This window comes from Corythoichthys intestinalis, chromosome 9, assembly GCF_030265065.1.
Source record: "Corythoichthys intestinalis isolate RoL2023-P3 chromosome 9, ASM3026506v1, whole genome shotgun sequence".
Taxonomy (NCBI): Eukaryota; Metazoa; Chordata; class Actinopteri; order Syngnathiformes; family Syngnathidae; genus Corythoichthys; species Corythoichthys intestinalis.
In genome coordinates, this window is record NC_080403.1 from 26,741,807 (window position 1) to 26,755,110 (window position 13,304).

The 13,304-nt window shown below is 37.8% G+C and overlaps 1 protein-coding gene across 1 annotated transcript in view; it reads left to right on the forward strand.

The window, feature by feature from the left end:
- lrig2 (leucine-rich repeats and immunoglobulin-like domains 2) overlaps nt 1–13,304 on the forward strand; it is a 34,836-nt gene that overhangs the window by 3,757 nt on the left and 17,775 nt on the right. The window contains exons 2-7 of the mRNA XM_057846396.1: nt 4,414–4,488; nt 4,682–4,816; nt 4,920–5,063; nt 6,184–6,327; nt 9,631–9,774; nt 9,959–10,102. Of these exons, the coding sequence (XP_057702379.1) occupies nt 4,414–4,488; nt 4,682–4,816; nt 4,920–5,063; nt 6,184–6,327; nt 9,631–9,774; nt 9,959–10,102 (786 nt within the window). The remainder of the gene's footprint in view (nt 1–4,413; nt 4,489–4,681; nt 4,817–4,919; nt 5,064–6,183; nt 6,328–9,630; nt 9,775–9,958; nt 10,103–13,304) is intronic.

Genomic DNA, 13,304 nt, shown 5'->3' on the forward strand with positions numbered 1-13,304 from the left:
AGGTATCTTTTTCTTAACACCTTATGTTATTTCCCAACGCAGAAAAGATATATCAATTGGTAGCACTACGCACAGTCGTGGTTCTACTTCCCATCATGCATTTGGGCATGGCTACAGTATCATTTAATGAAAGCTCAACAAATACACTAGATGTCAATATTTAGTCACAATATAGAAAGTCACAAGTCTTTCTATCCGTGGATCCGTCTCACAGAAAGAATGTTAATAATGTAAATGCCATCTTGAGGATTTATTGTCATAATAAACAAATACAGTACTTATGTACTGTATGTTGAATGTATATATTCGTCCGAGTTTTATTCATTTTTTTCTTAATGCATTGCCAAAATGTATAGGGCTGTCCCAAACGACTAATTTTCTCCCGATTAGTTAGCCGACTATTTTTACGATTAGTCGACTAATCTAATAATTAAATTATTATTATTTTTTTTTACTAATTTAGTAATGACATTTTTGTTGATGCTTATCAATTCACAAAAACATATTGGAACACTCAAAATATTTATTAAAGTACAAATAAACACGTAAATAACAATAATAAATCACAAATAAACAATGAGTTCAAATGCTGATGGAATTAACTAGTGTAGCATCCCGATTGAAAAGATGGTCTCTTAAACTGATGGTTTACAACTTTTATTCCATCCTTGATGTAAACACACTGTAAGAGCTACGGTGCACACAAATAAAGCAACACAATTAGAAATTAACAAAAACTTTTCACCTTTTTCCTTTTAAACCTTATTTATATATCAATGAATTGCCTATATGAATTGCCTTTACCTTAATTTATTACCTTATCATTGACAATCTCTCCCTTGAGTGCAGTTACTGTATATACTGTATATATTTATGACCTTTTAACCTTATATAATTTTCTATACCATAAAATAAACCATAACATGAAATAAACCTTTCAATTAGCATTAAGAACAATACTAATAGCACTCATAGGCCCGTTGTCAATGAAACATTATTATTTAGTAAGGCGACAGCACCCTCTGCTGTACAAAAAATGAAAAAAAAAAATTACAAACTGCGTGAAGGCGCTTGAGGTGTTTATTCGCGGCCGACGTGCAGCCAAGCTTGGCATTGAAGAGACAGGACAGAAGAGTGTACTCTCCTTTGTTTCTTTGAAATAAGGCAATGTTTTGGACACTCTGGTCTGCTTTTTTTTGGCTTTGTGCCGCTTTCCCCGCTTGCAAACAGAGCATCCGACATTCTAACTCTCCACGCATATATTTTTTTAACCCTTCATTAACCGTCGACGGGATGTTGTGCTCGTTGACGGATTTACGTCATCGATGACGTCGACTATGTCGACTAGTCGGGACAGCTCTAAAAATGTATATGATCGAGAAAAATTATCGGGAATGATTGGAATTGAATCGGGAGCAAAAAAAAGCAATCGGATCGGGAAATATCGGGATCGGCAGATACTCCAACTAAAACGATCGGGATCGGATCGGGAGCAAAAAAACATGATCGGAACAACCCTAGAAAAAAACTTACAGTGTGACTTTTTGGGGGTTTGCGATATATTGCGATGTACGTATATTGCAGTATTAAAACGAAGAATTTTCACCAGATGACTTGAATAGCTTTTTTAGTGAAGACTTTGGTTGACTCACCACAATTTATTCATATAATACAGTTTATTCCAGGCTAAGGGCTTCATCTGTTAAGTATGAAGATTGCTGTATGGAAAAGTGATCCAGGAGGCCACTTCTCTACACACTTGCTGCTTTTATGTAGCAAAACAAAAGTTTACGTGTTCAAAAAAAAAACAAAAAAACAACTGCACGTCCTGCGATAGGACTATTGCGCATGCACATATCGTGATGGCGATGTTCAAACGATATCTTGTGCAGGTGTACTGCGAATGCTCTGTTTCAGTGCCACTGACGGCGCTAGACGTCCAATCTATCTTTGACCCTCCCTATATTAGTAGAACTGTATTTAAGTTTAGTGTTATTCATTATTTTCATATATTTATTAGGGCTGTCAAATGATTAAAATTTTTAACCGAGTTAATCACAGCTTAAAAATGAATTAATCGCAATTCAAACCATCTCCAAAATATGTCATATTTTTCTGTAAATTATTGTTGGAATGGAAAGATAAGACAAGACGGATATATACATTCAACATACTGTACATAAGTACTGTATTTGTTTATTATAACAATAAATTCACAAGACAGCATTAACATTAACATTCTTTCTGTGAAAGGGATCCACGGATAGAAAGACTTGTAATTCTTAAAAGATAAATGTGAGTACAAGTTATAGTAATTTTGATAGTTTGCATATTGTGACTAAATATTGCCATCTATTTGTTGAGCTAAACTTAATGTTTGAATAGAGTATTAGTTTGCATAGCTATTTTGATTGGGAATGCCAGATCTCTTTGCATTGTGCACTTTTTGTGAACATTATTTTATTTTTGAGGGATAGGAATATTATTTTTGTTGTGCTTTCACTAAATGATACTGTAGCGACTTAAATGTTCTTAACTGCCCAAATGCATGATGGGAATTTGAGCAACCATGAGTCACAGTGGTTGCTGCAAATGGTATATCTTCTCTGCGTTAAGTACAATACATGGTGTTAAGAAAAAGATTATCTCCAGTTATGATTCCCCATGTCGCTTGCCACAATAGTTATAACAGTTGTGGAAGAGATGCCACCGCTTATTCCATTAAATAGCGTGGCTCCAATAAATGCCTGCGTTACCAATTCTGCTATGGACCGGCGATTCATGTTGGCTCGTTGTCGTCGGTTGGCTCTTTTTGTCCGATTTCCTCCTGAGGAAGATGGCGGCGTACATTTAAACATCGAGAGGCGTTGGATGGTTTTTTGTGGGTACTTTTATTCACAAAACAAAAGCATGTGGGGGATGCAGTACTTGAGCCAGCGCTAACTTTTTTCTCTATTCTCTCGCTCCCTTTCTCGCTCGATCACTTTCTTCCTCACTGCTCAATCTGACAACGCCGGTCACATTGAAAATAACAGCGGCCCCCTTGGTGGGTGCCGGTAACACCTGCGTCCACTCCACTTGCTTGTCTTTGCTCTTAGCTCTCAATATACTTCAAACAGCGCCATTGTAGTCTGTTCGCGGCAATGCTTGAGGGGGTCGTTCCGCACATGCGTTAATTGCGTTAAATATTTTAACGTGGTTAATAAAAAAAAAATCAAATCAATTACCGCCCGTTAATGCCTTAATTTATCAGCCCTAATATTTATATATATATTTCATAATGTTAAGGTATCTTAAATTGCAACATTAGGTGTACTTTTAAGTAAGCCGGTCGCGATATGCAATAAGTCAAATTATCGCATGGTAAATAAAGATGAGGACAGTAATTTCCCGGCTGCGATTTATCGCTGCGTGCACTCGGCACACGTGCGTGTTGATCGCATATGAGACTCCAGTAGCTTTCACAGATGTTTATTTGCCATCAACACCCTGTGGAATTAAAGTTCAGACATTCAAAATAAGGAAACACTTCCACAGTATATTAAACATTGTAAAACGTTACCATTACTACATTGACGCTAATGGAAAAAAGACGATGTACTACCCCTTCTGTCCGCTGGATTAAAGAATTTGCAAGCAATACGGACAAACGAAAAAAAAATCGATTACTGATACAACATGCATGACGAAAGAGAAGTGCATTTTGTTTTTGTTTGTTTTTACTAAGTGTAAAGCTTACGGTTAGTGGCTTAGCAAATAAACATTTCAAAATAAAAGCACGTCATGTTCAAATTTCTGGAGGCAATCGCATATACTTCAGATTCTACACTATGAATAAATTTAAAATGACACCCATTATAAAAAATCTGATTGGCAATGATAATATGATGTAATAAATGATAATAATTTGGCTTCAAATTTGTTGCATGCGCACTTTGCAGGACAAAATGACGGTCATTTTGGATCAAATGAACGCTTTTATGGGCTCTAATTGGCAGACAACAAAAATGACAGTGGGTTTCTCACCTATTTCATATTCTGCACCTAACTAGCTTTAAAATGACTCATTATGCATCGTTTTTTTTTTTTTTTTTTTTTTTAATATTTATATATTATAATACAGTTTATACATTATAATACCGTTTGTTTTATTTAAGAATAACAATTTATTTTGATGTGATTTATTAGGATGTATTGTCACTATATTCGTGGTTGAAACGTTAAAAAAAAAAAAAAAAAACAGGCAATAATATCGCATATCGCAATAATTTATGAGATAATATATTGCCTACTAAAATTTGTTCTCGCGACAGGCCTACTTTTAAGTATTGAAACCTGTTGGCTGGTACTTGGTGTAAAGGTTTGGCAAAACCAACTACTAAAGTTAATGTGTCTTTTCAACTTCCATTTCAGATCAATGAACCACAATGACCTGACACGGCTCCCCTTCCTTGGAGGAGCTTCTGCCAACATCACATCACTGTCATTGTAAGTATTAAATTAATTGAATCACCTTTCATCTTTCATGCTAAGTATATTAATTCAAGTTGTAATACATAGTAAATTATTAATAAAGCTAAAGATTATTTGAGTCATTTTTTCCGCTGTTATGCAAACATGAATAAATAATCAGTCTATGTTCCATCTTGACTCACACTTGCATATGTCTTGCATGATTTAGAATACACAACCGCATAGCAGAGCTCTTGTTGCATCAACTGCTGCCCTACGAGTCTCTAGAGATGCTGGACCTGACGTCCAACTCTCTTTCAGAGCTCAGGGTGGGAACTTTCCCTTCCATGGAGTTGAAATATCTGTAAGTCCCCAAGTTTCAATGTGCTAAATTTCAACTGGATTTACTGGCGAGAAAAGCAGAACATTTCGAAAGTTATTGTTTTTGTTTTTTTGTTTTATTTCAGGAATTTGAGTAATAATAAGATCAGCATCCTGGAGCCTGGTTGTTTCGACAACATCTCCAGCTCCCTGCTAGTGTTGAAGCTCAACAGGAACAGATTGACAGCGCTGCCATCCAGAGTCTTTAAACTTCCTAGTCTGCAGTTTCTGTAAGTATCGTCAGATGAGAACACATTTTCACATTAGGGGTATGCCATTTTAGGCATCCCACGATTCGATTCGATTACGATTCAGGGGGCTTCAATTCGATTCTTGAACGATGATCACGGTATTAACGATGATCACGGTTATCACGATTATCGATGCATCGTACATTACTAATTAATAAAGTAGACAAACAAATTTTGGTCCATTATTTATTCAAAATATCCTAATGATTCAACAGGAACGATGGAAACATGCCCATACAACAAAAAGCTGCCCTTAAGCTGCTTTTTATTTATTTATTTTTACAAGAAAGTGCAAAAACACTAACCATTTTAAAGGGAGTAATTATTTCAACAATACAATAAAATTTACACTGGTGGAATGAATTCCACATTTTCTGGACACAAAGTGTCTTTAGAAAATAGAACTTCTTTTAACCAATATACTTTGTTTTCGCAGATTTCTGTACTATTTCGTATGTTTGTAGTGTTACCGCTGTACTTAATCGTGGTTTTACACGTTCTGCATATGAAATACACGTTGGCGCATTAGCTAATTAGCTTAGCGCTCGGCTTAACTATTAACACCTCAAAAACAACAACAATAAAGGCTAAACAGTACAAGAGGGTTCGTGTACTCACCTCTTACAGAGGATCTTAGCAACACATTCGGGACATTTTTCAATTGACTTAACTCTACAGCTGGACATCTGAAAGACAATGAGCAACGAACTCTGTCTCTTCCCCTCGCGCTATAAAAAATAACTGCGGTCGCGCTTCTTTTCCTGCCTGTCTCATACACAAATTTATTTTCCTGTCTTTTGAAAAGGAGTAAATCTCTCACTCAGTTACAGGCAGGATCCATTTTAACGTTTTGCGTGCGTCCGTTAAAAGTGTCCGGGTGGCAGACGCGTCTTGATTTTTGTTCCGCTACAAGCGGCTGTCATAAAGTTCTGTGGGAAAATCATCGTTTTTGAACCTTTATGAATCGTAATCGAATCGTCACGTGTCGAATCGTGATGCATGTAATAATTGATTTTCTCGGAACTCCTCTATTTCACCTACGCAATGATACAAAAAAAATCAACTACACTGAAACATCCCTTTTTCTGTCGATCATCAGTGAAATGAAGCGTAACAAAATCAAGATTGTGGACAGCCTGACGTTCAAGGGGATGGACTCTCTGCGCTCACTGAAGTTGCAACGAAATGGCATCACCAAGCTCATGGATGGAGCCTTTTTTGGACTCATCAGCATGGAAGAATTGTAAGTATATACCTTCTGGTAGGCATGGGCCGATATCTGTTTCTCATGCAAAGATAACCTCGAGCAAAAATCAGCATTCTTACGTGTCCTTGAAATCCTTGAAAATAATTGGATTATACTGTCGTGTTTTCAAGTTTTGAAAAATGCTTGAATTCCGCGTCACATTGAGAACGGGGATTTGAGCACGTGCGTTGGTACTTTGGAGTTTAATCAAGCGAACAGCATACATATAGAGTAGTACAGTGGTACCTCGACATTTGCCTGACATGGCCAGACTGTTCTCCCTGTATTTTTCAAACACTGGGACCCAGCTCCTTAATGGCCTCTCGAGCGAAAGGAATAATCCGTGCAATCAGATTCGTTTATTTGCGTGGCGTGTTCTCACCGAGCAATGTCACTCTTGCGTGTCGGAAGTCGTCTCCACAACAACACAGATTGCAAATGGGAGAGCCGAGAATATGTTCCAATCCGCGGTAAAATCAGTTTTAAATTACCAAAAACACATCGACACAAGTCATTGACAAGTCTGTCTCGCGCTAGCCATGTTGAATAAACTTCTCCGTTCTCCGCTTGCGCTAGTTTCTTGTCGCTTTATTAACTTCTGGTCCACTCCGCTGCCTATTTGCAGTGGCTTGCTCCGCCCTGGGAATTTGATCCGCGGGATGGTCGCCAGACTCAATCGCTCGAACAGTGGTGAGTCTGGTGATCAAGGCCACCTCGACATACGATCCCTTATACACACGATCTTTTCGACATCAGAAGTAAAATTTGACTCTCCATTTGTTTCTACATGCGACGACATGCTCGGAATGCGACGATTTTTGACAGTGCCGCAATTTCTTTGTTTTGCCGGAAGACTGACGATTGGCTGATTTTCTTGTGAAAGAAATCAACACTGGATCCAAAAAGGTTAGTGCAGGTGGAGAAAAAAAAAGGTGACGCTTACCATTGAAATGAAGATGTGAATAATATCAAAATATGAGCATGGTGTGTGCATCCATGAACTGGGTCGACAATAGGCCCGTAGAATGCCGAACTAGGCCGGCGGTCCTCGTCCGTTCGCCAGTTTTTATAAGTTAAGGTGACAATTCTTATTGTGGTATCATAGCCAAAGAAATCGCCAGCTTCGTCAGGGTTCTAATCATTTATTCCATCAATTCGCCTAGTGTCGGCTGCTGTTGACGCCAGGATCAAAACAGAAAATAAAATAGAACCGCGCTCTCTTGCTTACGTCACGTCAGCCCCGCGGTGCGTTCAGGTACAGCAAAAAAAGTCCGCCACATTAGAACCCGATTTGTTACATTATTACAGGTATTATTATTATTATTATTACTGTTATTATTTTATTGTTCTGATTTTTATTCATGATTTATTTGTTTTGCCCTTCGTAATTGCTATTTGCAATAGTAACAGCAGTATTAAGGATTTAGTGTAGGTTTTTGGGCTGTGGGACGAATTAATGGAATTATAATGTATTCTTATGGGAAAATCCATACGACCATTTCGACTTACAATGTCCTGAAACGAATTAACTTCGTATGTAGAGGTACCACTATATTTAAATGGGTACATGTGCATTTGCTGTAGTTTACTACAATACTTTTATTGCATGACCAGTTCCTTTTTTTTTGTGTCTTTTTAAAAAAAAATTTTTTTGGGCGACTTCCACCCTCTCTTTGCCAGTCGCCGTTACATCTGGCCGGGAGCCACCTTGCTCAGCGTCGTTGCTGCTAAGACTCTGCCTACTTGACTGGCTTTTTATCGACTCCTCTTGTTGCACAAGAAAACAGCCACGTGTCGTATTTTAAGGCGTAGGTTAGATTATAATAGCCTTGTAAAGAGGTTTACTAGTTTCGGCGAGAACGGAATAGTTCTGTTGTTGTTGTTGTTGTTGTGAACTACAGTTCCAGACAAACGAATATCAAGATATCGTTTAGCTTAGCATTTGGCGGTTTGAGAGCCATATTTGGAGTGTCCCAAACTTCAAGAAAGTGCATTTATCAAGATTTATTTGGCCGTGACCTGGGTATCCACCTAACGGCATGCTATTACTATGCCAGCACCTCTGCTATTGTTCAGAGTTTGCCACAAAATGCTAACTGCTGCCGAGAACGCACCCTCTCAGGTGGTTTCGGAATCGGCACCTACCACCTCTAGTCGCCAGGGTAATAGAACATTTTGAATGATGATTGTGTACTTGTGAGAAGGCACCATATTTTATTTGTAGCTTATTGTTAAAAAAAAAGACATTTGGATAACGTTTAAAAGGTACTGAAAAGGGTCACGGTATCGTAAAAGGTATTATTTTGAAAAGTTCGGGTAAAAATCTTTTCTCCCATTATAAAAGTTACATTTATTTTTAAATGATATATGCATTGCTTAAATTCACAGCTAAGTTAAAATTATTTAATAGGTATTAAAATTCCTAAATCCTAAAACACACATGTTTATAAAACAACCTAAAGGGAAAAAATATCCACCAGCCTATAGTTAAGCTCTCCCATCGCCCCATCTTGACCTAGGCTGTAACCGCTTTTTAAGCCTAGTTTGCAAGCGGCCAGTCGTCTTGCAGGATGCTGAGTGAAGACTCCCAAAGTAGCTTATTACTTGTATAGCGAGTTTATATTGCCTGGCACGGCCAGACTATTCTCCCTGTATTTTTCAAACACTGTGAGAATAGTCTGGGACCCAGCCCATTAACGGCCTCTCGAGCAAGAACAAAATCAACCGTCCAATCAGATTCGTTTATTTGCTTGACGTGTTCTTAACAAGCAACGTCCGCGTTGCTAACTTCCGCGTCGGAAGTAGTTTCCACAACAACACAGATCGCGAACTGGAGAGCCGAGAATATGTTCCAATCCATGGTAAAATCAGTTTTAGATTACCAAAAACACATCAACACAAGACATTGACAACAGTCTGTCTCGCGCTAGCCATGTTGAATAAACTCCGCTCTCCTCGTATGTTTACTTCTGCGCTGAAGTCCCTCATCGCTTTACTAACGTCACGTCCGCCCGTCGCTGATTGGTCCACTCCGCTGTCTGTTTGCTGTGGCTTGCTCCGCCCTGGAAATTTTATCCGCTGAATGGTGGCCAGACTCAATAGCTGGAACAGCGGTGAGTCTGGTGTATCAGGCTAGAGTTTCTAGGGTATCTGATACCATGACTTTTTAAACACTCGGTCTATCTTCAAAACAATTATCGGCACATGGCTACTTTGTAATAATCCTCATGAAAAGAAATTTATCATAAATTGGTTCCTTTTCGCATCTTCAGGGGTTGTTAAACACAATTTCTATTTCAGAGAGCTGGAGCACAACAACCTAACAGAGGTGAACAAAGGCTGGCTGTACGGCCTTCGCATGTTGCGTGTCCTGCGAGTGAGCCAGAATGCCTTGGGCATCATCCGACCAGACGCCTGGGAGTTTTGCCAGAAGATGGAGGAACTGTAAGTGTGTTCTCATGTTCATTCGCTGCAATTTACGATGTTCGACGTCCAATCCATTAGGACTGGGATTATTTGTTTGGGATTGTTCGCCGCCAGCCTCTCCCAAATCAGATGGGTTGGATGTCTATTGCTGTCAATGGAATTTAAATTTTTTGTCTTTTTTTTTTTTTTTTTTTTTTTGCAGAGACCTGTCCTTCAATCATCTTACAAGACTAGAGGAGACCGCTTTTGTGGGATTAGGTCTCTTAGAGACCCTGAATCTTGGCGAAAACTCCATCAGCCACGTGGGAGAGCGTGTGTTCAGTAGCCTGGCCAATCTGCGCACATTGTAAGTGCGACCTCATGTCTTAAGAATGATCGGTTTAGTCTGGGCCATTGTCAAAAGAAAATCACAAGAGACTGATTTGGCGAATAAAACATGTCCCTTGGGTTTTTATGTAGTTTTTGGGCTTCACAAAATATAATTTCCAGAAATAATATGACTTATTTTTGGTCTCTATGCATTCTGGAAGGATCATGGCAGGTTTGTTTGCCTCACTCTTTAGTGTGTAGCACTTTCATATTCCTTTCTAGTCAAATGAAGATAACCATCGAAATGTTCACAATTTTAAATCTGCACTCACTTATCTGTGTTGCGTTCGTGTCCTCATTATCATCACTTTAGGCTGGATTTACACTGCAGCTGAAGGTCAAAGTGTCCAGTTCTGATTTAATGCCGAGTCAAGTGACAAGTTCAATATGGCTGGGTTTACAACGACTAAGTATGTAAAAATGCAGACGTGGAGATGAGTAAGAATAACAATTATATTTGACATAATTCTGGCGAAAACAAAATGATCACACATCTTTTTCATATTGTCCGATCCCGATTATCATTGCGCTTTTCTATAAACTTGATTTTTTTTTTTTTTATATTTTAACTGATAATAACAAAATAATGTACTCGAAAGTTAAACTAGAGAATTGGTCAATGTTTTATCAACTATGACCTAAATATTAAACATGAAAGATTTGACTCTGGCTGTTGACATGCACATTTTTGGCACGTTTGATTGAGGAAATCCACGAACGGATGATCACTGATCCTGCCCTAAAATTATTTGCGATGAACGATCATACAGAGGTGGGTAGATTAGCTAAAAATGTTACTCCAGTAAGAGTAGAGATACTTCAAAATAATGTTACTGAAGTTAAAAGTAGTCATTCAAAAATGTACTCAAGTACACGTAAAAACGTATTTGGTGAAAAGAATAGGAAAATTTGAGTAACTGCTTAAGATGTTTGATTTTTTTTTTTTAATTGGTAGTTTCTTTTTTCTCAGCACAAACTTATCTATATGAACTGTTATTATTATACGTACAGTACTATAACATATTACATAACCACATTTAGCCAAACAAATACAACAGCAAAAACATTTAATTGCGGCGAGAGAAAAAAAATCTACAGAAATTAAGCATTATTCATCCAAAGAGCAAGAGTGCCCTCCAGTGGAAAAAAAGATATTTCCTATTGTGAAAATGAAAGGATCATATCTCTGGTTTTCCATGATGAATAGGTGCCAAATAAAAATTGGGAGGGATATTAAAATTTGCGCTTTCAAGTCATGTTGGTGGCGGTGCTCTATGTCAAAATTTTTACGGTGCTTTAAAGACGCAAAAAACAGGCCGGCTTTATCATAGAACGGCAATCTTGAGTCTGATTGATATAATGGAGTCATGTGATTATTATTATTGCAACGCTTCATTGGTGAAAGTGGTTGAGCGACTGTTGGCGTCTCAGGTAAATATAGTCGTAAAAATATAGAAGTAAAATCTAATATGTACAAGAGGAAAAATATAACGACTAGTGTAGCTCAAAGTAACTGTGTAAGAGTATAGAGCTGTCCCGACTAGTCGACATTGTCGACGTCTTCGATGACGTAAATCCATCGACGAGCACATCCCGTCGACGGTTAATAAAAGGTTAAAAAAATATATGCTTGGAAAGTTCAGAATGTCGGATGCGCTCTGTAGCGGGGAAAGCGGGACAAAGCCAAAAAAAGCGCACCAGAGTGTCCAAAACATTGACTTATTTCAAAGAAACAAAGGAAGGTACACTCTTTCTGTCGTGTCTCTTCAATGCCAAGCTTGGCTGCACGTCGGCCGTGAATAAACACCTCAAGCGCTGTCGCCCAGTTTGTAAGTCCATCTAACTAACTAACGACATGTTTTATTGAAGTTGCTAAGCCTGTCGCGATATGCAATGAGTCCATTTATCGCACGGCAAATAAAAATGAGGGCGGTAATTTTCATGGCTGCCTTTTATCGCTGCGTGCGTGCGTGCGTGCGTGCGTGCATACATTGGTGCGTGCGTGCTGATGGCATGTGAGACTCCTTTCTCTTATCAACACGCTGTAGAATTAAAGTTCAGACATATAAAATAAGAAAACACATCTATATTAAACACTGTAACGTTAGCATTGCTACACTGAGGTGAATGGGGGGAAAAAGGCAACCTACCGGTACTTTAGCCTGCTATGAAACATTGGCAGTCGTCTCGTGAAAGCAAACTTGCGGTTAAAAGGTAACATTTCAAACATGAAAAATCGCTGGTTAACAGCATTTGCAAACGAAAAAAGTGACAAAAAAAATCTATTATTGACACATGCAATGACATAAAGTGATTTTTTTTGCGGAGTGTAAAGCTAAAGTTAGCGGTTTAGCGAACGTACTTCCGGTTAGCGGTTTGGCGAACGTACTTCCGGTCAACATTTCAAAATAAAAGCATGTCATGTTCGTCATATAAATAACGATTTCAGGAGTTAATCCCGCATACTTCAGAATTTAGATTCTACACTAAGAATACCTTTAAAATGACACCGTTTATGAAAAATCTGATTGGCAATGAATAATTATTATATATAGTACTATACTATAATATTAAGGCTAGGTGTTTTTTTTAAGAATTGTTTTGAATCATGTTGGAAAGGCGAAGTCAGTGTTCTGAATATGTTTACATTCCATTGTTTTGCACTAGCTAATTCTACCAGCATTTGAACTCATTGTTTATTTGTGATTTATTATTGTTATTTACGTTTTTATTTGTACTTTAATAAATAATTTAAGTGTTCCGATATGTTTTTGTGAATTGATAAGCGTCAACAAAAATTTAATTGCTAAATTAGTAAAAAAAAAAAAAAAAAGATTTTTTTTTTTTTTTTTAAATTATTAGATTAGTCGACTAATCGTAAAAATAGTCGGCTGACTAATCGGGAGAAAATTAGTCGTTTGGGACAGCCCCATAAGAGTAGCCTAAGTAAAAGGTATGGCTTAGTAAAACTACTCTTAGAAGTATTTTTCTCAAAAAGTTACTCAAGTAAACATAACGGAGTAAATGTAATGCTTTTCTACCCACCTCTGCGATCACAATGATATGGCCTAACTAGAGCTTGACATAACATTCAGTTGACCTAGGCAAAATGTACTTAACTTTATTCCCATTTTACGTAACCCCCATTTGACTTTTCCTCCTATTTGACTTTATTTTAG